Source organism: Nematolebias whitei, chromosome 7 (genome assembly GCF_014905685.2).
Source record: "Nematolebias whitei isolate Nwh7 chromosome 7, NemWhi1, whole genome shotgun sequence".
NCBI lineage: Eukaryota > Metazoa > Chordata > Actinopteri > Cyprinodontiformes > Rivulidae > Nematolebias > Nematolebias whitei.
Window position 1 is genome coordinate 44,892,455 of NC_056504.1, and position 22,471 is coordinate 44,914,925.

Consider the following 22,471-nt stretch of genomic DNA (forward strand, 5'->3'; position numbering starts at 1 on the left):
CATAAAAATGGTCTTGGGCCTATAAGTCGCAGTGCATGTAAATTATGCAAAAAAACTGCGACTTATACAAAGAAAAATACGGTAGTTATTGACCAAAATAAAATAAGTCTAGTAAAACCTTTATTTGCATTTTTCCCTCACCGATTTTGGTCTACAGATCATAAAAATACAACCTTTAGAAATGCTAACATTAAACAGATTTTGCAATTAATATTCATATGTACGGTAATATATAGAATTAATACGTTATACAAATAATAGCACGGTTGTGTCCTGTAGTTCAGTTCTTTTGAGTTTTCTAAGATATCTGAAATGGAAACGAGTTTCGTCTTCTGTTTTGACCAGCAGAGTAAACACATGTTTTTCCTGGTTACTCAGGGACCATAGTGAGGTGTTGGCAGAAGACCAAGAGAAGCTCCGAGTGCTTCAGCCGCTCCAACCCTGGTTCACACAAGAGCAGAGAGAGGAGCTGGCTGAGGTCCATCCTTGGATTAAGCAGCACACCATCCCACAGGAAATAGACACGCAGGTAACACAGATAAGTTCTCTGTGTACCGTAATGAACCCATATTATATATATCATGATGTATTTATTGCGTTATTTTAATATGTTGTAAACTATGTAATTATATGTACGCAGGCTCCTTCTATAAGCTTTAAGTAGCTTTTCGGAGACCTGATTCGCACACTGTTATCTTGCAGTTATGCATTATGTTTTCTGATTCTCTGTGTGTATGTGAATAAACTGAATAAACTACTGAACACGTGTTGTCTCACAGGGCTGCGTGAGCTGCAGTTCAGGACCAGCCATGGCCCGCTCCTCTCAGCCTCCCGTCTTAAACGGTTCAGCACCTGTAGAAGGCCTTCAGCAGGACTCCATCGGACCTGTGGTTAACACCTAAAGAGACGCGGCACCTCAATCAGCCGTTACACAGCTCAGCAGTGAACAAGTCAGAAACCTCAGCACCTGCTATACATCTTATTTGACCCATCTGGAGAAAGTGGAGCTCTGCTCTTTAGGCTAAGGGTTAATGTTCTGTACAATCATCGGGGACTAGAGCCCAGCCTAAACAAAAAAGTGGGGAAGAGACAAACCGTACATGTTACTGCCATTTTCTGTTTAATGTGGCTGAATTCACCTCGTTGTTGATATTATACCTCTGTTGTTTAGTGTTAATAGAGCCCCTGGTGGAGTTTGTCTCCACGTCCTTTGAGGTGTTCCAGAAGGATCGTTGCTGCCCCTGAACACGAGCACTGTGTAAACACCTGCACTACCTGTTCAGTGCAAGCGTCACTGGGCGAGGAGATGAAAACTGTTCTGCTGGTTCTTCACCAGCGACACAGTGGACATATTGTAGAGTCTGTGCACCGCATCAACTCCCTCAGCGACACACGGTTACAGTATAACCCACCAGAACCAAGACACGGTGGGCTAATTTTGTATTTGATCGAATGGACACTTGCTGCTCTTGCTCGTTTCTAATGTTCTGGTAAAAACTTGTGATTTGAGTGTACTTTGTTCTTGTTCCATAGCTTGATCTCTTGTCATTATCATGTTGTGTTGACTCGTGGACAGCAGCAAACCACATGTGTTTTTGCTAAAAACAAGTCGTTGCTAAAATCCCTAAAAACTATCGCCACACTTTACCGGTAGCCTTGTTGTGTACAGCCCCAAATTTCCACTGATCCCTTTTCTTACTGAATGAATTCCCTTTTTAGATCCAGCAGCTCTTTTTGACTGTGTGTGTATATTAGAGGGAGAGAGGTGGAGGAACTGATTGTCATTCTGTGAATGTTGTCACTCTTCTTCTTGTGTCGTCCGGCTGCAGGCGGGCTCGTGGGTGTGAACGAGTGGCCGTCTCCGTCCTTCAATACACGTGTCCAGCGCAACACCGACCACGTTTTCTATCATTTTTAGATCAAAAGTATACGACAGTACTGCGTATTTTATAGACTATGTATTCAAGGCTTACTTCAAATTGTATAAAAGAAGCCATTTTTCTTGAATTCAGGGACTGTTTGTGACAAAAGAATGAATAAATGACTTATGACCAAACCTGTGTGTGATTCTCTGTCAAACACAGAAAAGTTTCACACGAAGTGGGACAACGTTCGTGCCCCACGGCGCGACCAGAAGGGGAGGAACATGTACACAACGTTTGTTGGGACCAAATCAAACTATTTTAAAAGTTCTATTGATTTTTTATTCATTTTATTTTTATAGATGACAATTAATTAAGGAAATGAGGTCAGCTTGTCCTCCAGTAGTCTAAGCCTATAGCAGCAACAACCCAACCCTAACTGGAGTTAGTTAGTGGGAGAGATCATATCTCTCCAGTTTTGGCTTCTCTTCATTAGCTCCTTGTCAAGTCCAGAATAGAATTCAAAATCTTACTTCTAACCTACAAAGCTCTCAACAACCTAGCTCCATCTTATATTACATATCTCATTATCTTAAATTTTCCTAACAGAGCACTTTGCTCTCAGATTGCAGGTTTACTTGCGGTTCCTAGAGTTTCCAAAAGCAGAATGGAAGATCTTTCAGTTATCAGGCTCCTCTCTTGTGGAACCAACTTCCAGTTTCTGTCCATAAGGCTGACACATTGTCCAGTTTTGACTGGGCTTAAGACTTTCCTTTTTGATAAATCCTATAGTTAGGACTCTGGCAGCAGCATTTTGGATCAACTGAAGACTAAAGATGTTTTCTGTATGTGTTTTTCACAAACGCCACTAACTAGATTATGAACTGAACACTTTATTGTATTAAAGTGCAGCAGAAACACGGGTATTAACTTTATATGACACAAAACTGAACTAAGCAAAAGCTAAAAAATGTAGAAAGTTGAATGAATACTGATGAAACAGCTAATGCTGGTTTTGTCACACTAGAGGGGGCCGTGGCAGCTGAAACTATATCTGAAAACACAAGAATCGGTAATATTTACAAACTAACATAAATCACACCAATGGTTAACTGTACCTTGACTTCAGTGTTCCAGTTTTTGCACAAATTTAACATTCTCACTGAAGACTATGAAAGAAAAACTTTCAACATCAATAAAAGAATCAACAGCTGTTAAAAAAAAAAAAGAGTTGTTTTCTGTCCACAATAATTTTAACAGTAACTTCCTGCGTCGTTTTAGGTTAAAAACAGTGAGTGATTAAAAACGGGCTTGTATCCTCCTTTAAAAAGTGTAATAGTTATACATGAATCCGTTAAAAATCACTTTGTACATAAAACAAACTGAAGCTTCAGTCCAAACAAAATGAAAAGTCGGATCAAGAAGAACAAATGGAAACGGACGCATAAGAGGAATGATCCAAGCTGGAATAACAGAAAAGTCCAACTTATTCAACCGTCTGCATATTTGTCCCTCATCCAGGGCCGGAGTCGCACTCAGCACACCGGCCACTGTCCCAGTTTGATAGAAATGATGTCTCTTAAAGACAACATTTCTTTTTAATCGAACCATGATTTTTACAACATAAGACCTCGTCGTGAATTAAAAAAGCAAAGCACTTTTGCAGCATTAGTTTCCGTCTTTAGTGCCAGGACAGAAGGTATCGTGGACCTGTTTAGTTTGGAGGACAGCCTCTGGACCAGCCGGGGACTCCGATTTCACTTCTGTCGCGTTTTTCTCTCACTTGGAAAACTTCTGCATCTCTGCAAGGAGCGTAGACAAACAAAGGCTGACGTTCAAGAAGGAAAAATAACCGTGAATAACAAACCGTGAATGTTGATGTTGCATCCGCACATACCTTTGTCAAGATCAATGAGCTTCGGCTGAGCGTTCACATGGGCGTTTTCCTTCAGCAGGTTGTTCTTGTAGTCTAAACACAGGAAAAAGGCCAACAAGATGAACCACTTTGTCTTTTTCTCTTCCTTGAAGAATGATGAACATCTGCCAAAGCCTCGTCTTGCTTGTCTTATCCACACAATTACTGCTGCAGACAAGTAGGACAAAATAAAAAGCTAACTTACCAAATCTTTGCTCCTCTTGATTGCACACATTCACCTCCCTGACATCTGTCTCATACTCCTCTGAGCTGCTGCCACTTCTGTTGGACCTGTCATGGGTAGAAATTACACTTAACGTGAAAAATAAAGGCTAAAACGGTAATTAGAGCCACAAAGAACTTAAGTCCACTCTGCTGCTTCTGCAGGATGTAAGAAGAGGGAAAGGCAACCAGATGTTTGATTCTGTTGTTTTCTTTCTTTGGCCTCAAATTATTTTATGCTGGATGAGCTCAAACCTGAAGCTTCAGGATTATAAGACCGTAGAAACTTTTTAGTCTGTAAACCAATATATTTCAGCGTCAGATGTGAGGCCATCTGTCTGACATCTGATTTTGGCCCAAACTGGGTCAAAAACCAGCACAATGATCCCAAACCTATCAGCAAAATGGCTGCAAAAGTATCAAAGTGTTGCAGAGGTCCAGTCAAAATACAACCTGACCGAAATGCTGTGGAGGAACCTGAACAGAACTGTGCAGACATGAATGTCTTCAAGCTTTAACCTCCTGACACCTGAGCTTTTGTTTGGTGTGCATTATTTTCTTTCACCATGGGATTAGTAGGACTTAATAAGTTAAATCACTAGACTCTGTCAAGGTACAGGAAGTATCCTGATGCATGCTCAATAACTCAATAACAGGAAGTAGTTTTAGGGAAAAAATGATATCCTCATATGAGGACAGTATGTTTATTTTTGCATTTTATATTTTTCTTTGCAAAACCAGAAGGTCCCAATACCTCTAAAAACAACATTTCCGCTCTCTATGGTCATCAGTTCTCTAAAAAACAAATGTCCTCATATGAGGACCCAGTGTCTCAGGAGTTTAAAGAAATGAAGCAATGTTGTAAAGAAGAGTGGACCAAAATTCCTCTACAGTACACCCATGTAAAAGACTCATAAAGTCCTTCAGAACCCCTAGACTGAGGAACAGCTTCTACCCTGAAGCTGTTAGACTCATACGTCCCTAATCAGGATTATCACAGTGAGAGAAAAATCACTGTAATGCCACTTTGTTTGAAGAAATGTGCTTCTGATTATCCATGCTGCTGATCTCATGCTTCTGATTATCCATGCTGCTGATCTCATGCTTCTGATTATTTCCTGCTGCTGTATTCATTCGTACTCATCTGCTCACACAGACTCATGTTCGTGCTCCTGTTGTTCGGCGTATTGTTTTGCACTATTACGTGTTTAGCGTATTTCTTAGTTTATATATTACTTTGTAGATCCTTACTACTGTTTCTTTTAACAATTTATATTTTTGCTATTGTTGGATGTAACTGAGACCCTGTGTATACAATTTCGTCCCACCTCATGTACCACATGTGATGCAAATGATAATAAAACCAACTTGAACTTGAAAAAAAAAAAACTACTGACAGTCCATGTTACAAAAGGAAGTTCTGCAGCCGTTTGAATCATGGAGTGGACAGTTTTTCCACACAGCTTATGCATTTTTGTTTAATAGATATTGACAAGGTGGAATCTGCTGTGTGTTTTTATGCACTTGTAGTCAAAATTAAATAATTTTGGAACCTGGTTCAGACTAGATCATTGTTAACACCCTGCAGAACGTCCAGTCTTTTTCCCATAACTGCTCATGGGTTTGTAAATGGACTGTACTTATACAGCTCCTTTCTGTCTTATCAAGACACTCAAAGCTCTTTACACTACAATCTGTGTCCTCATTTACCCGTTCATACAGCCCTCTACTAGATCTTTACAGAAAATAATCAGTGCTGTAGCACATTCACACACCGATGAGACACATATCAGAGGCAATGAGGGGTTCAGTGTACGCCTGTCACGATAACAAATTTTTCTGGGCGATTAATTGTCTCAGAAATTATTGCGATAAACGATAATATTGTTTGAAATTTGACAATAATTAGTAATTATTGTCAAATTTAAGAAGAAATGTTAGTTAATTTGTTTTGGGTGTAGTAGCTTTTTTGACCACCGGATGGCAGTATAAGACTGTCTGAACCAAAGGATGGGTAGTGAGGGAGCGAGCAGCGTGTCTCTTTAAGGAAACAAAAGGAGGGACGCCCCTTGACAAATGGTCTGTCTCTTCTTCCTTTTTTTTGGTTCTCAAAATGGCCGACGCTCGGTGTGGTTTGAGCTCTTTAGCATAGCATTTTTCACACAAAGCTTTTAATAAAAAAAATCAGTAAACAAGTTCTCGGCTGCTTTTTGCAGAGAAAAACAACTTTTGACACCAAAGCACATGTTTCAACTGTGAATTTTGGAGCTTCGACAAGACGGAGGTTTTAACACGCAATCTTATCTTTTATGGCATCTTAACACACCTGCCGTGAAACTGGTATGTTTTTATGTTTCTTTGTGTATGCTTTGGATGTTTTTATTGTCTTAATTAAGTTCTCTTTTTGTCTTATTGTACAGAAATAACGTTGATTGATTGGGTGATTGATTTTCCCGAGGTCGGCCTGTTAGCTTAGCTCGTAGCTTAGCTGCTTTTAACGATCCAAAAACAGATTTTACAGAGAAAAGAGAAGGGTAGGGATCAGTGAAGCGCACCGGAGATGGTCATCCGGTGTCTTCAGTAGAAAGAGAGAGACGAAGAAATGATAAAGCCGATAAATGAAAATGAAGTTGATAATTTATTCATCCATCCATTTTCTTTACCCGCTTATTCCATTTTGGGTCACGGGGGTCGCTGGTGCCCATGTCCAGCAATCACTGTGCGAGGGGCGGGGTACACCCTGGACGGGTCTCCAGTCCATCACAGGGTCACATAGAGACAAACGAGACAAACAACCATTCACTCTCTCACTCACACCTAGGGACAATTTAGAGTTACCAATCAGCCTAACATGCATGTTTTTGGACTGTGGGAGGAAACCGGAGTACCCGAGAAAACCCACGCATGCACGGAGAGAACATGCAAACTCCACCCAGAGGGCCCCTGGACCGGGGTTTGAACCAGGGACCTGCTCGCTGAGAGGCAGCAGCTCTACCAGTTGCGCCACTGTGCTGCCTTGATAATTTATTACGCAATTAATTGATTAATTGTTTATTGTGACAGGTCTAGTTCAGTGTCTTGCCCAGGGACACTTGGGCATGTGACTGCTGATGGAATCAAACCCCCAACTCTTGCATTGGAGGACGACTGCTCTAACCACTCAGCCACAGCCGCCCCACACGGTTTGTGTCCAGATAACACTCACCTCATGGACGCTCTGGGATAAAAATCTGGAATAACCAAAAAAAAAAAAAAAAAAATCATAAATAAAAAAACAGATGATATTAAAAATTTTGAGTGAATCAAAGCGAACCAGCCGAACTCTGCAGCCTAGACCTTTGGCTCGACGTCGCCGTGTGATGAGAATGATGATGAGGGTAATGAACGCCAGAAGCAGGAGGACGATGAGAACGAAGCCCAGTGGCAGGAGAACGTGGTTCCTCTGGTCGGGCAGGATGACGGTGATGATGCGAGTGGACTCAGCTTCGGTGTCTGTGGGGTAGAAAAGTCCCACAAAGTCAGGCCTGGTCTTTGTTTTTCCTCCCACAAACACACCGGAGTGTTGTCCTGTGGTCGAACATTACACAACCAGCAACAACTGCTGCTTTAGACTTTAAAGTTGTTTATGGACACATCGTTTGCTGAATAACGGACGTAAAACTCTAATTCTGCCTACATACTTATATAATTTATGTTTACGTATATTTAGAACTTTCTGTACAACATGACAAGTTGCACACACCATTTACAACATACTTTAAATGCTTTGCAAAGTGTTGAGTTTTATTTTCAAGCAGTACACAAAAATGTAAACACAGAAGGGATGTGAGGAACCAACATGTGCAGCTCTGCTCGGGTTTTAAACAGCAAAGGCTGAAAAAAAAAAAAAACATCTGGTGTCTTTCAGTTTTATTAAAAAAAAAGGTGCAACTCAAGAAGCAGCTGTGGAGCTCAGACTCAACGTATCTGAGCCAACATGAACTCCAGACTGGTGTCATGCAGGGATTTACTTTTCCTGGCACCAAAACACAGAAAAGGAAAGAGAGCAAGAGGAATGAAGGAAGGAGGGAGCAGGGTGGGATGAGGGAGAGGAAGAGGATAGAGATATAATCTCCTCCAGAGAAATACCTCCTTAACAACCCAAACTATAATTTATAACACATATGTAGTTGCTTGTTTGGTATATTCATAAAAACCAAGAAATCATTATTAGATTTGTCTACTGGACTTTTGTTCAGTACGTGGGAAAATTTATATATTTTTTTTTCTGGATTTTTATCTTTTATTTTCAAAAAAAGACCGAACAGTTTAATGTTTTTAGGCCAGGGGTTCTCAGTTTTTGGGGGGTTCAGGGACCCCCTCATAACCCTCATGTTTATTAAATATTTTTCTTCAATTTGTCTCTTTAATGCAATGGAAATATTTGTGTAGCATAAATACTTAAGACCTGTTCTTTAATCGTGTTGATACACTTTTTATACTTTTAAACATGGGGCATTTTTCATTCAAGACACAATTAACACATTTTTATTTCAACTTCCAAAAATTACAGTTTTGAGAAAATTAACACTTTCCTAAGACTTTTCCTTTTCACATAAACGTATCGCCACTTCTTCAAATTATTACAGAAAACTCTACATAAAACTGAACAGCAGCAGTTAAACCAGTAACAGGACTTCATTTGTAAACCGATCGATGCCAGAACGTAAATAGCGGGGCGGCCGGCAGGGGGTTGGGGTCAGCACCGGCTCGCGGACCCCCAGTTTGAGAACCATTGTTTTAGACAATTTTGAACTTTGACTTTCTTTTTTGTGTGGCTATCTTTTTAACAAATGACGTGTTTTGTTTTCATCTGCAGTTTACAGGCAAGACAAAATCTATTCCTCTCCACCTGGAGCTTTCACCACATTTTTCTACTTTTTCACCAAATACAAGAACCGTCAGGCTGAGAACGCTTCCACTACAAAACATCATACATGTGAAGTTTGAAGGGAACAAATACTGTGGTGTAAATTTTCCATGATACCAAAAAAGTACTGAGGATGAATGTTTACATGTGTGATTTCATGAGTGAGAGCAGACAAGCTGACGGTGCAAGAAAAACTATCTCCTTGAGGAAGCAAACAGAAAACTTCATCCTCTGCAGCTCTGCTGTTTGGAAAGTCCAGGGGGAGACAAGGAGGATAAAACAATGGAAAGAGCAGATGTGTGAGTTTTTCCTGATACTGTGGATCAGTTAAAGGATAAAACATCTGCCCTGTTGGCCTGTAAAACAGAAGAGAAGGAAGGTTTGTACCTTTGTCGGGCTCGGTGCTCTGAATCAGCGGCGGCTCGACTGCGAGCCGAAACTCTCTCCTCTCATGTAGACCACAGTAATGATGGTGAAGGTGACACGAGTATGTGCCCTGGTCTGGAGGCTGTCAAAACACACATGCACACTGAAATGTAGAAAAAAACAAAGCATGGATACAAAGACAGCAGGTGAACTCCAACTATTAAAGAGTTTCTGATCTGGTTTCCTCTTTAATACCAAATATTTTGGGGTCTTGTGAATCTGCATGGAGACAAATTGTGAGAAAGTTAACACAATCGTGTCTGAGGCTTCTCCACTTTATTCACTGTCATAGTTTGGCCATGTATAGTGCATAAAATGCACAAAGCTACTGGTTTGAGTCTCATTTGCCAGAGTGTCATTTAATTTATCATTATTATTGTTATTATTTACTTAACGGAGGAAGTTAAACTGATGGTGCATATGGTTTAAAGTAGGGTTCTGTGGAATGAGTATGAACAATAAATATCCTACCTGTTGGAAATGGCTCTTTGAACAACCTCTATTTGGAGAAATAGAAATGAATTCTGGCTGGATTGATGAGCTAATGAACCGCTAGTTCGAGCGAGGCAGAGGTCAAAATGGATTGTTGCCAAGTCCAGTCCCAAAACGGACTGTAAATTATTTTAAATGAAATTCCAAATTGTGTAGGTTGTTTATAGATGTTTGTCTGTTTTGATTGACTGTGTTGGTTGTTTATAAACATTTGTTTTGATTTCATGGTATTTGTAGTTTTCAATGAGTTTTGTTTATTTTGTACCTCACGGGATGCCATAGCCAATAAGGGCCAGACTTATAAAAGCTGGCAGCAATCAGTTGTACCAATGAATGGTTGCAAAACAACTGTCAGCAGGATTCAAATGCTGTTTGATGCGTAAAAGAAACAAAAAGAGAAATGTATGCTTTGCATTCCCTCGGTGAAAGCAGCGAGGTACGTTTTGTTTGTTTGTATTATGAGCCCATGTTCTTGTATCTAAATGTTAGTTTTCACGGCGATCTGGATTGAAGAAGAAATAAAAAAAGAGATATCACATTCGTACACTCATGGGACACACGTCGGAGACAATGAGGGGTTCAGTGTCTTGCAGGGACACTTCCGACATGTGACTGCTAGTGGATTTGAACCCCCAACTCTTGTATTGGAGGACGACTGCTCTAACCACTCAGCCACATCTGCCCAATGCTATTGCTTGGTTAATAAAATCCAGCTAGTTTGACAAAACCTTGCTATAACGTAGCTACAGTTAGGTTTACTATTTTAGATGCCTAGCATACACACAAATCATTATTCACTTTTGGAAACATGACTTGTTTTTAGATAATGGGGAAAAAACTAGCTACAGCTAACATTTTCAGCAGGCAATGCAACAACTACCCGTAGCTAGCTGTAGTTCATTAGCCCGGTGTTAAGAGTTTTTCTTCAAACAAGTTTGTTTTTTAGAGCTAAGTGCAGAGCCAGTGGAAATCTCATTATATTCCTAACAAAACACTATGTTTAGAAAATCCAGCTAGGTTTACAAAACCTAGCTACTGCTAGCTATAGCATTATCAGCAGGACATGCTAGCTGTGGCTAGGTTTATAAATCAGTGTACTCACAAATCACTATGAAATTTTTTTGGACTGAAGTTGTTTTAAGACAGTAGTATGGTAAATAAAAATCTAGTTACGTCTAGTTGTAGCAATTTAGTAGGAAAATGCTTCAACTTGCCATAGCTACCCAGCTGTAGCTTACTGGACCAGTAGTCTGGCAGAATTAAAGTCTATTTCTTCAAGCTGAAGTTGTTTTAAGAGCTATCCTCAACAGGTAAGATGTGGTAATTTGGTGGGGTTAAGTAGAAGTGTTCATAACATTTCTACTTAACAACAAAGTCCATGCTCAATAATCCAGGTATACAATCCAACATTTTTCAGTCGGGTCATCTGACATCTACTTAACCCCACAAATTAGCAACTGGTCAATGAGAACATTAGGTGACGTTTTACAAACAGTATTCAGTGCTGAGCCACAATGAAACAAAAGCAATTAAAGACAGTCAATTCTAAATATAAACTTATTTCATGCACATATTACAAAGTGGTAACTAAATGAAGTCATGCTTTGAACTATTTGTGAATAATAACTTTATTTTGTCTTGACTACACAGTGTTTAGGCTGCTCCCTTCTTCTGGAGTTGCCACAGTGAGCGAACTCGCATGAAAGATTTGGGAAATGTTTTACGCTGGATGCCCTTCCTGACACAACCTGGGCTCAAACCCACATCTTCAGGATTACAAGACCGTGGCACCAAGCTACTGCAGCCCAGATTACACAGCGTGTAAGCTTATAAAAAAAAAAAAAAATGGTGAAACTATTCAAAAATGCAGAGTATGCAACTCCTAGTTTCAGATTTCTGGAGATGGATCTGAAACTATGAGTTGATGGGGTGGAGGTTTGGGTTACTATTCACAGGACGAGAGAGTTCAAACCTGTGAATGTCGAGTCTTTGAGGAACACCTAACTTCATAAACAGTATGCAAACAAAATTTCCCCCTGAAGTGAGATTATACAATATTTATTTGTGCAACATAAATCTGTCACTTGTTGGTATAATTCTCAGACCAATGTTTTTTCAGTGCTGACAGCACTTTGCTTAGATTCGTCCAAACTTTCTTATACATTTTGTTTATACTTATTGCTAACATTTCAGTAAATAACTTTATTTTACCTCAACCAAAGTACATTAAACTGACAAAAAAAACCAAAAAAAAAACCCCGTGCTGTTCAGCTGCCTGTTTTGTCGGTTCTGTTTGACCTAAATTCTCTAACTCTACCACTCCATCATCTTCAGAAAATCCCTAGGAAATCTGAAGAATTTCCTGACTCTGCCATAAACCCCCGTCTGCTTGCTATTGTAACAAATGGTAACAACTGTTGCTCCGTGTTTTCTGTTCATGTGGTTGCTTGACATAATGTGGTTTCTGGTTCCCAGCTATAAATTTTGACTGGACAAGCGCTTCGTTGTTAATGACTGTTCCATGTGCTCAAGAAACTCTGTATCAGATGAACGCACAGGAATAAACCCATCTGTAAAAGACTTGTCAAAATGAACATGGCCACATCCACATTAAATACTATAAGATGTGTATTACAACCAACAGCACAATTACAATGTGCACTAATGTCACATTAAGTTAAAGATGCTAATAAATTAGCCTTGAATCACTCATTAAATATGTACAGGTTGATTTTGCATCCCTTACACACACACAATACATTAAAATGTGCAGCTTCATCAAGAATTGAGTGCAATGATTTTCAATAGCAGAACGTGAAAATCCATAAACAAAATTTGCAGAAATTTGTCCATGTATAACAAGAGGATTTGCACAAAATTAATGTTTTTTTTTTTGTTTTGTTTTTTGCTGTTCTCAAGCATAGGCCTACTTCTTTAGGAGAAACATCAGTCGAAGTTTAAACGGGTCGCAAAAAGTTGTAATTTACAGGACTAAACAGGAATTTTGATATATTTGATGGTTTTTAGACAATCACAGTTTAAGATGAATGGTTTTGGAATATTTTACCAGAGAATGTTCAACGTAGTGTCATCGCGTCGCACACTGACTTTCCAACTATCGAAACTTTTCACAACTTTTGTGAACAAACTTATTTCGAGGCACTTCTGTCACTTATGGCTCAAGATTTAATTTCTATTTAAGACATACGGTAGTTTTCATACAGTGGCTGTTTGTTTGAGGCTAACTTTCTATTTTGCATTTCAATGTTTAAATGCGCAGCACGGTGACGCAACTGGTAGAGCCGCTGCCTCTTAGCGAGCAGGTCCCCGGTTCAAATCCCGGTCCGGAGGCCTTTCTGGGAGGAGTTTGTATGTTCTCTCCGTGCATCCGTGGGTTTTCTCCGGATACTCCGGTTTCCTCCCTCAGACCAAAAACATGCATGTTAGTCTGATTGGTAACTCTAAATTGTCCCTAGGTGTGAGTGAGAAAACGGATGTGTGGTTACTATGGTAACCTTAATGGGCGGCTGTGGCTGAGTGGTTAGAGCAGTCGTCCTCCAATGCAAGAGTTGGTGGTTCGATTCCACCAGCAGTCACATGCTGAAGTGTCCCTGGGCAAGACACTGAACCCCTCATTGCCTCTGATGTGTGTCCCATCAGTGTATGAATGTGATAAAAGCATTGATTATTCTTTGTATAGATCTAGTAGAGTGCTGTATGAATGGGTACATGAAGACACAGATTGTGTTGTACAGAGCTTTGAGTATCGTCACAAGATAGAAAGGCGCCTTATAAGTGCAGTCCATTTACCATTTAATGAGCCAATGACAGCAGATTCCACCATTGCAGCAGAATGTAAGCATCTTGACACCTTGGGGTTTTATAAAAGTAAGTCCCACTTTGTGCTTTATAGAAGAAAGTTGATGTTTTGGACAGTAGCTGTTTTGGGACCCATCAAGATTTCTTCAGAAACGCTCTACCGTCTGTTACATTCTTATTATTTTACGTGCACACATACAAACCTGGAGATCTGATATTGTTAGTGAGAAGTCTCCCTCTGAGAAGGCTTGATTGCTGATGTTCATCTTCCTCTGGAGGAACAGAGGTCCGTAGCTGCGCTGCTCCCCAGAGGCGTACAGATCCACCAGACGATCAGCGCGGTCATGGCGGATTCCCGGTTGCTGACGGTCCCAGTGGACAACCTGAACGGCGACGGATATTTCAGTCAGTAAAAAGTGAACTAGTGGACAGATGTCGCCAACTGAGGTGCCACCTGCTGGTCCTCCTCCTCGTTGCTCCAGTCCGTCCACACGGTTCGTCTGTTGATGCAGGGCAGCACCACGGTGCTTCCGAGCAGAACCACGTACACCGCCTTTTGTCCATCCCAGAAGCGCTGCTCTTTGCGGCCTTTGTGAAGCGAAGACAAGCCATCAGAGAAGATGCTAGTGAACTAAGATTAGTTCACACACTGGCTTCTAAAGCCATACATACGTGATTTGGTCACATTGAGCTGAACTCTGACCGTCTCGTACAGGTGGCAGTAGAGATGGTGGAGGTTACAGGAATATAAACCTCTGTCCTTCATTGACACATCTGTCACCACACGCAGAAAGAAGAAGAAAAATTAAAGTTAGGGCATTTATTTTATTTAATACTACTATTAACATGTCTACAGAAAGTGGAGAAGTTAGCATTATGATGGATGTGATAATGCAGTATTAGTTTAAAATTGTGGGTTTGGGTTATGTTTAAAGGAAATGCACTCATTATGGACAAAATCTGCCATACATTCAAACCAGTCCACCCAGTTATTGTTTCTGGAAATCAATTAAGTTTTATGTTGTATAATCATTTCCATTAGAAAATGAAACTATTCAAACAAATCACTAAACGCTCAAAATGATTAATCAACAGCCATGATGAGCGAATAAAAACATCTTAATGTAACGGTACTACAGTAATATTTGTCAAAGATATACAGTCGAGCTCTAGCTACACATGTGACTCAAAATCTGTGAATGTTACCTTTAATGACGAGTGAGAAGTTTCCATCCTTGAAGGATGTCGGGTTGAGGCTGACCCTGTTCAGGTTTTGGTAGCTGTAGACCCTCTGGTCTCCTGCCGAGAACATGTCCACCACCCTCTCCATGGCGTAATCCGGATAATCCCGATACATGTCCCAGTGAACCACCCTCTGCCTGTCCCTCGTCCTGTCCCTGGTCCACACCATGCGGACGCTCACACACTGCAGCACCACCTTGGACCCAGTGGGGGAGCTGACATTATAACCCGCCACCACCACACTGCTGCTGCTGCTGTCAGACTGACATGACACTGAAGGATGGGGAAAGAGGGAGAGTTGTTTTCAGTGCATGCAAAAGAAAAAATGAACTCTCAGAGGAGGAAAGGGCAGATGTGATTCACACCTACGCTAACAGAAATATACCTGCAGTGAAGAAGCAGGCTGCAGACACGGGAATAAAAACACTGAATGTGTTAAACAGATAAAAGCTGGAGGTTGTGTTGTTTGAATTTTTTTTTTTTTTTATGGATTAATATCTAATAAAAGCGTATTAATGCTTGAAGAAATGCATGTGGCCCACCACATTTCGCATCAGAGTTTTAGACCAAGATCAGCCTGTTGAGAAATGACAGATCTTAAACTTCAGATCTAACGTTATGCTCAATCTCATGCAACATATTATCTTTGATGTACAGGCTCAGGGTCAAAAATGACTCTTGGACAATCTCCATCGACCCCAAAACTCTTAGTTGAAAAGAAAACAACTTTTTTAAAAGTTGATAAAAACATAAGGAAGTTTAAACTAAATATCTTGGATCAACATAAAAACCTTTAGAATAAGGCTATTATTTAAGTTTTGTTTCTAGAACTAGACTCCAAAACTCAAATATATACTTTTTTTTTTTTTAACCCCATATTTAGGCTAATATATTGTTACAAGAGCCATTTTACAGAAAGTATGTCTTATATTTCTACAGTGTTTTGTGGGGAACATATTTTTTATTGAGCATGCAAATTAACAAGTAAAAGCCTGAAAAACATTTTATTTTATTTTAATTTTTAGATTTTGTGTCATAATAAAAAAATTATTTTGCAATTATTTAAGTGGCCCTTCTATTGCTTTAAATATTTTGATTCAGCCCTTTGGAAAAAATGGTTGCCCACCCCTGATCTACCATGATCCGTTAGCGCTCAAGAGCATGTTTTGTAAAGGACTCGGATACAACAAATTTTAGCTCAGTTTCTGTAAAATTCACTGAGTTCCAGCAACTTTATGTTGGATAAGATTGATTAGCTGTGGCAGCCATCTTACATTTAGTTGACTCCATGATTAAATCGTTTGTAGACGTATATCCAAGTTTTATTAAGCACCCATCCAGTGGTTCTTTCAACATATTAACAACAGGAACACAATTGATTCCAGGACAGAACTGAAAGTTTTAAATGCAGATTTTGTATGATGAGTTAGAGCTCAGAGAATGTGTTCGGGATCAATCTCAGCTACAACCACAACATGTTGTAGCTCAATATTAGTAAAATGAACTGACATATAGTCATATCTGTGTTTGCTACCATCGCTTTGCTTTAGTAGCCATCTTGAACTGAACTGACTCCAAACATCAGAGATGTACATCCAATGATTATTTTTGAAAGTTTCATTAAAATTAGTCCAGTGATTCATGAGATATTTTACAAACAATACAAATACACACACACACACACACACACACACACACACACACACACACACACACACACACACACACACACACACACACACACACACACACACAAAGACATTATCCTCCACCTTGACCTTGTGACATCTTATCCTACAACCACCTCTTTCAGCTTTTCTTGGAGGACTCCAAGCCATTCCCGGGTCAGCCGAGAGACACAGTCTCTCCAGCATATCGTGAGTCTCCCAGTTTGATATGCCCAGAAAACCTCCTTGGGGAGGTGCCCAGGGAGCATCCTTACCAGATGCCCAGACCAACTCAACTGGCTCCTCTGAATGTGGAGGAGCAGTAGCTCTACTCTGAGTCTCTCCTGAAAAACTGAACTTTTCATCCTAACTCTAAGGGAAAGTCCAGCTCCCCTGAAGAAAACTCATTTAGACTGACTATCCTTGTTTATCCTCGTTGCTACTCAAAGTTTGGAACCATAGATGATGGTATGAGCACAGACCGAGCAGTAAACGGTGGGCTTCGCCTTGCAGTTGGCTCCCTCTCCACCACAACAAACTAGCACAGATCTTTGTTTTTTTGAATGTCCAGAGGACCAGATTGAACTTTTTTGGATTTTCCTACCTGGATTATTGAGCATGCATCAAGAAACTAGCACAGAGTTTGCGTTTCAGTGGTAGCTGCTGCACCTATACGTCTGTCAGTCTCACACTCCATTCTTCCCTCACTCACAAGAAAACCCCAAGATGCATAAACTCCTCCACTGGAGACAGCATCTGACTCCAAACCCAGAGAAGACAGTCAAACCTTTTCTGACATCATGGCCTCATGATCATCATCCTAGGTGTTTCACACTCTGCTGTCTGTGATCATGCCCCTCCAAGTCACACTGTTGCTATCCACATGGGCATTGAAGTCCCCCCAGAAGAATAAAGGAGTCCCCAGTTGGAGCATCTTCCAGCACCCCCCACTAAGGGCTGTAATGCTGGATATGCTGAACCACTGTTCAGCACTTTGGCACAAACAACAGTCAAAGCCCGTCCACCTACCAGAAGGCATAAGGAAGCTATCCTCTTATCTACCGGGGAAAACTCTTAATGAACTGGCACCAAGCTGGGGTAGCTACGAGTAGACCCACACCAGCTTGGTGGCTCCCATCATGGGCAACTACAGAGTGGAATAAGGTCCAGCCCATTACAAGGAGACTGGTTCCAGAGTCCATGCCATGCATCAAGGTGAGCTGGACTATATCTATATCTAGTTTGTACATCCATCAGCATCTATAACATCTCTTAATGAAATGAGGATAACGAGCTACAGCGACAAATAATTTCCCTTTGGGATTAATAAAGTATTTTTGAATTGAATAAACCTCACACACACAAGCTAAGACTCCTCGCTAACCAGAGAGGTGACATTTCATGTCTCAAGAGGCAGCTTTGGTGAGCCAGGGTCAGAGTGCCAAGGCTCCCATCTTGGGCTACCACCCAAAGCACCATGCAAATTCATTCAACCTTTATTTCGACAGGTTAATAAAACAAATGACCCCGATTGGCCCCTCCTGCAGGTGAAGAGCCCATAGGAAGGCCATGAGCCCCTCCCCAGTCCTGGCTATACAGTGGGGCCCCAGTAATCCATAATTATTATTAATTAAATAAAGTTTAATTAATAATTATAATGAGTACTCTTAATAATTGTTTTTTTAATTTAAAACAATTGTTAAAAACTTTTTTTTAAATTCTGTCAAATTGTCTTTGAGGAGAACAGAGTACAAACTAAGTAAAACTCACAACAATATCCTGCAGCAACTGTTGTTGATAATAAGGTACCAGTGTTTAAGAATTGTAGCGTTTTTATTTACTATTCTGTTAAACTTGCCAATCCGACAAAGATGCATGCTGCCATTAAAATAAGAAATATTTTTGTTGTCTGTCAATATTTTCACCTGAACGCTGTGTCTGAGCTAAGCAGAGCACTTTCAACTTTTCTAACTCCCAAAATTCAACAACAAAAACATCATTATTAGATAATAATTAAAAAGACATGCAACCTTTTTTATGTAGTACAATGCTAGTTTAACAGTTTTGTTCATGATCAACCAAATTATTGTCCCTTTAAGCTGAATTCACCCTCTAAAAATAACAACATGAATGCATCTGTGTACAGTTTTGGCAAACGGTGCAGCACAGATGAAGTTCACTGAGCAGTTTTATTTCCATTTCCTTTTCTTGCCTTAAGGCACGGGTGTCCAAAGTGCGGCTCAAGGGCCATTTGCGGCCCTTGGAGTGATTTTGTGTGGCCCACAACTAGGGGCACACCAATACATCGGCTGGATGATTTATCGGCCCCGATTTCCTTAATTTTGGGAAATCGGCAGATACTTGCACGAGAAACCGATTTTTTTTAGTTTTAACAACAATTGTCAAAACTTAATTTATATTTCAGAGCACTGACTCATGGCCAGTTAAAAAAAGTTTGTATTGTTCGTGGTACAAAGCACCAAAAACCTTTACTGATTTCTACCAGCAAGGAGACTTTTGGATAAAGATTCATAAAACTTGGCTAAATATTGCTGTTGATAAAATAATCAATAGGGAAACTGAACATTTTTAAATGAATATAACGTGGTATCATCTACATACGAGTTGATCAACTTTATCAAACTATGAATCTGTTGTAGTAACTGACAGCTGGACAGTTTTTAAGAACTTTGATCAACCTTTTGGGCCGTCCATGGTCCAAAAGGCTGATAGACCCATTTTTAAAAGGAGACCTACTCAAATTACAATTTTGTTGCTGAGAACAGATTAAAATGAACTTTCCAAACACAAGAAAACAACAAACATAGACCCATCAAATCAAATAAATAAAATCATTTTTAATAAAAATATATAAGCTTAGTGTTTATGAGGCTTTTAACATTTTGAATCTACAACAATTTAACTTTTTCTCCACCAAAATTAGTAAACTTTTGTCCTTTCTCCGAAATATTGTTCACACTGAGAGTTATATCGACATGTTTGTGGCCCACAAGTCCTTTCATCTGGATAGATTTGGCCCAAATATGAAAACATTTGAACACCCTGCCTTAAGGTGTTTAAAGAAATAACTTCTACATTTAACATGTTGGGAAACTTGATAAAATGTTTCCAATATGTGATGCAGACAAAACACTGAAATCATTCATGAAATTAAAGTTAACAAAAGCTGGTTGAGAAAGATGGCTGCCAGTTTTCCTTTTAAATCCAAAATGGAAACAACTTACTGAGGATGAAAAGGAGGGTCTGAAGTAGAAGACAATCCTTCCTCATCATGACAGGATTACATCTGTCCGCATCAGAAAAAATATCTCCTGCTTCACTTTCCTCAACAAGTATTTCTGAGTCCAGTTTAATGAGACGGCATCGCTGAGTGCAAAGACACAGAACCCAAAGGAACTGATGTCAAATGAAACCTTACACCGTCTGACAGCCCTCCTCCAAGGAACCCTGACATGAACTTACAGTACATCTCAAGAGGCATTTTACTGCATAAACCTTTAAATATGGTCCCTTTGCTTTACTTCTTATTTCATTCTGTCGATTTCCTTTAAAGTGAACGATGGCTGTCTTTCTTTAATGAAGTTTTTAAACTTATATAATTTTATTTCATGAAACTAACCATTCACTCTCTTACTCACATCAATTTAGAGTTACCAATCAGCCTAACGTGTGTGTTTGGTCTGAGGGAGGAAACCAGAGTTCTCTTGAGAAAACCCATGCATGCACGGAGAGAACATGCAAATTAACAGGAATCCCTGGCCGGGATTAGAGCCGACAACCTTCTCGCCGAGAGATGGCAGCTCTACAAACTGTGCCACCAAGCCTCCCTCACCAATAACAGTGAAGCCATAATTAATTTAAACCCTTTATGCAGATGTGTTTCAGGTTCATCTTATTTTAAACGATGACTCTTATTGTTCAGGTTTATAGCGACCCCTAGTGGTCAGTTCCTGAAATTCTTCAACTCAGCTGTGCTTTCTTTGTTGCATGTCACCAAATGCAATAATTAACATTTAGAGGAACCCTAATTAAAGATGAAAATCATTAAAAGAGGCATACAGATTTTTTTTTTTTAATTAAAATAAGATGGCAAAAACAGCTCGATCATAAGGAGAATGTAGAAAACTAAAAACAGGAACATGTCTGCATTGGTCCTTGCCAGGAGTCCAAAAGATTCTTAAAGCCACTTAGGGTGCATTCACACCAGCCCTGTTTAGTCCGCTTTAATCGAACTCTAGCTCGTTTTTTGGAGGATGCGGACATCGATCCCGCTACCTCGAACATGAGGCGCACTGACTGGGCTTAATTCATTTACCAGAACCAATGTTTAACCACTGACCATCCATGGACAGCAAGTGAAGCAGGTGGATAATTTTAAGTACCTTGACCTCACAGCACACTGACTCAATAACTTGTAAGTGATGACTTTATAAGAAGGCCCAACAACATCTTTACCTGCTGAGGAAACTAAAGACCTTTCATGTCAGCAAGAGCACACCGACCCTGAATAACAAGTCCCTGATCGAGTCAATTTTAACTTTTAATATTTCATCCTGGTTTAACCTCATCAATGTAAAACAGAAAGACAAATTACACCGAATAATTAAACAACCAAGTGCAATAACTGGTTCACCTCAGTCTCCCTTGTCAGACTTCTACAGTCGCAACAATATAACAATAACAATAAAATGTAAAAGAAAAACAGTAATAAGATCTAAAATATGAACTAAGACTATGAACTAAGAAAAACATCAACTATACACTAAGCACTAATAGCATAAAAACAATATTAGCATAAAAACAATATGCCGAATAGCAGCACGAACATGAGTCTGTTTGAGCAGATGAGCATGAATGAACACAACAACATGAAACAGATCAGCAGCAGCATGAAACAGATCAGCAGCAGCAGCATGTGATTCTTCACAGTGATTGTCCTGGTTAGAGATTCACGAGTCTAACAGCCTCAGGATAGAAGCTGTTCTTCAGTCTAGTGGTTCTGCTCCTGAGGGGAGCGGGACAAAAAGTGTGTGTGCTGGGTGAGTGAGGTCCTTCATGATGCAGGTACAGCCAAAGTTAAAACAAGCAGGACAACAGCTGAAAGGAGCAGCAGCAGCTCAAACAGCCATTCATTTTCTAAGTGGCTAAGAAAGAGTAGATTGATTTTTTTTTTTCTCGGTGTATCCGAAATTTTGCGCTTGTTCTGCATAAGGAACTTTAAAAATAATAAAAAATGAGGAACGCTTCACGAATTTGCGTGTCATCCTTGCGTGCAGGGGCCATGCTAATCTTCTCTGTATCGTTCCCACTTTAGTGTATGTGATACCAAAGTAACACATTTGATAAGTGGCCCTGAGAACAATTCATAGACCTTTCATCCGATTACTTCTGATAGACGGTTTCAATGAGGCACATTCAGGAGATCTATGTAGGTGGAAGCAGCAGAAAAGGCAGCGACAACTTGTTTTAAAGCGGCTCAGAAAAGATGATGACAAAATATCTAGTAAATTTAAATCAGTTTGAGTCGTCTTAGTTCTTTTTTTTTTTTTTAAATAATTTGTATTATGTTCTAGCTGATGAAAAAACACAGATGCATGATGGGAAATCAAGGCGGCCAGTGTGACGTAAATGCATATAGGAAGAATTGGCTGAAAACAACAAAACAAGTTTTTATTCATCGTCCTTCTACTTTAAAAACTTACTTTATTATTTTCAGTTTGGATCAACAGAACAATAGACGTGTGTCTCGAGTTTATTTGGATCCAAACCCGCCCGTTAAGACGAAGGAAGCTGCTTCCGGTTTAAAACTTACCTGTATTAGCAGCAAACTGCCACCTGGCGTCGCTGTTCGACTGCTGCAACATTTAATTATACAGCGCTGTATTTAATTTATAGA

The 22,471-nt window shown here is 39.9% G+C and overlaps 2 protein-coding genes and 1 non-coding gene across 4 annotated transcripts in view; 1 reads left to right on the forward strand and 2 right to left on the reverse strand.

The window, feature by feature from the left end:
• The window catches only part of per3 (period circadian clock 3), a 17,006-nt gene extending 14,956 nt beyond the window's left edge, over positions 1–2,050 (forward strand). For both annotated transcript variants that reach the window (XM_037678958.1, XM_037678959.1), the window contains 2 exons: positions 379–529; positions 780–2,050. In XM_037678958.1, the coding sequence (XP_037534886.1) occupies positions 379–529; positions 780–902 (274 nt within the window). In that variant the 3' untranslated portion in view covers positions 903–2,050. The remainder of the gene's footprint in view (positions 1–378; positions 530–779) is intronic.
• Positions 2,051–3,641: 1,591 nt separating this feature from the next.
• Positions 3,642–15,071, reverse strand: LOC119412615 (matrix remodeling-associated protein 8-like). The gene is made up of 10 exons (XM_037679649.1): positions 14,852–15,071; positions 14,318–14,419; positions 14,100–14,233; positions 13,849–14,028; positions 9,296–9,416; positions 7,336–7,491; positions 7,205–7,229; positions 3,983–4,068; positions 3,760–3,831; positions 3,642–3,664 (listed from the first exon to the last, which is right to left on the reverse strand). The coding sequence occupies exons 1-10, from the start codon at positions 15,054–15,056 to the stop codon at positions 3,642–3,644; spliced, it is 1,104 nt and encodes a 367-aa protein (XP_037535577.1). The 5' UTR covers positions 15,057–15,071.
• Positions 15,072–21,804: 6,733 nt separating this feature from the next.
• LOC119412912 lies at positions 21,805–21,912 on the reverse strand. Its single transcript, XR_005186939.1, has one exon. It is a non-coding gene; the product is annotated as a U6 spliceosomal RNA (small nuclear RNA).
• Between the last annotated feature and the right edge of the window lie 559 nt (positions 21,913–22,471).

Bases quoted from the DNA above. Each gene is read 5' to 3' on its own strand.
- LOC119412615 (XM_037679649.1), bottom strand. From the start codon at position 15,056: ATGGTGTGGACCAGGGACAGGACGAGGGACAGGCAGAGGGTGGTTCAC. The intron at 14,234-14,317 runs GTATGTATGGCT...CGCTTCACAAAG, and splicing joins GCTCAATGTGACCAAATCAC to GCCGCAAAGAGCAGCGCTTC. The intron at 9,417-13,848 runs GTTTGTATGTGT...GTGTTTTGACAG, and splicing joins TAACAATATCAGATCTCCAG to CCTCCAGACCAGGGCACATA.